The sequence below is a fragment of the Priapulus caudatus genome, unplaced genomic scaffold (genome assembly GCF_000485595.1).
Source record: "Priapulus caudatus unplaced genomic scaffold, Priapulus_caudatus-5.0.1 Scaffold1325, whole genome shotgun sequence".
NCBI lineage: Eukaryota > Metazoa > Priapulida > Priapulimorpha > Priapulimorphida > Priapulidae > Priapulus > Priapulus caudatus.
This window is the reverse complement of record NW_014578386.1, coordinates 24,181-25,333: the sequence shown is the minus strand read 5'-3', so window position 1 is coordinate 25,333 and position 1,153 is coordinate 24,181. Positions and strand designations below refer to the sequence as shown.

At 44.7% G+C, this 1,153-nt stretch overlaps 1 protein-coding gene across 1 annotated transcript in view; it reads right to left on the bottom strand.

The window, feature by feature from the left end:
* The window catches only part of LOC106816240 (nephrocystin-4-like), a gene marked incomplete at its 5' end in the record, with an annotated part of 52,613 nt that overhangs the window by 29,046 nt on the left and 22,414 nt on the right, over window positions 1–1,153 (bottom strand). Inside the window, one exon of the mRNA XM_014820825.1 lies at window positions 608–751. Coding sequence (XP_014676311.1) covers window positions 608–751 — 144 coding nt within the window. The remainder of the gene's footprint in view (window positions 1–607; window positions 752–1,153) is intronic.

Genomic DNA, 1,153 nt, shown 5'->3' with positions numbered 1-1,153 from the left:
GAGAGAGAGAGAAAGGTGAGGTGAGGTGAGGGAGGTGGGAGGGAGGGAGAGAGAGAGAGAGAGAGAGAGAGAGAGAGAAAGAGAGAAAGAGAGAGAGAGCGAGAAAGAGAGAAAGAGAGAGAGAGCGAGAGAGAGAGAGAGAGATGAGGTGAGGTGAGTGAGGTGGGAGGAGGGGGAGGTGTGCGTTCGTGCGTGCGTGCGTGAGGGCGTGGGTGAGAGCGTGCGAGCGTGTGTGCGTTCGTGCGTGCCTTCCTGCATGCGTGCGTGCGAGCGTTCGTGCGTACGTGCGTGCGTGTGTTCGTGCGTGCATGCATAAGTGCGTAGATGCTTGCGTGGATGCATGCGTGCGTGCGTGCGTATGTGCTTGCATGTGAACTATGCTACCATGAACACTGCGAATCTGTAGACTTTACTGAAAGGTCGCCATCCCTCGTTCAATAACAAACAAGCAAATTTAAGTTACATTACATTAATTAGCTCCATAAACACACAAATTTCTTTACTAACACATGAACACAGAATTGAACGCTCTTTAGTTGTACCTAGTTTATTATAACTTAATCACTAACTCATTAACTTTTTAGTTAGTTATTGAGTGATGACATACCTTCAACTCAACCGCACAAGAGCCAATGAGAAGCAGCGAATCACCGTCCCAGACGTCAATATGTAGCGTTTGCATGGCTAAGTGGCGCACGAATAACGCCGATTCCCCAGGCTTCATGTAGCGCGGGTCAACGACGTACTTGACCTGTGTGAATCGTTATAACCTTGACCTAGCCATTTTGTATTCATCCGCGAGGGAGTGACTTCAGACGGTCCCTCTCCGAGTGACAGTGCAAACAGGCTGAACCTCAAGAACATCAACAGCCCCTGGCTACATCACCATCACTTTAATAATGATTAAACTGTGCAAATTTTTACTTCATATTTCCAAAAATATGTAAGTCATCTTCCTTTGTATTCTAATCTACTTTCACCGTATTGTTCATATCGTATTTCATTTTTATTTTACTAGGTATCTTGTTGTATACCGGTCTTTTTATTTTCGGATTTCGGTGTTGTGCTGTTCGTATAAAATGTTGGTGCTAAGTTCTTGTACCTTGTTGTTGGGTTTTCAACAATAAATTTCAATTTCAATTTCAATTTCAAT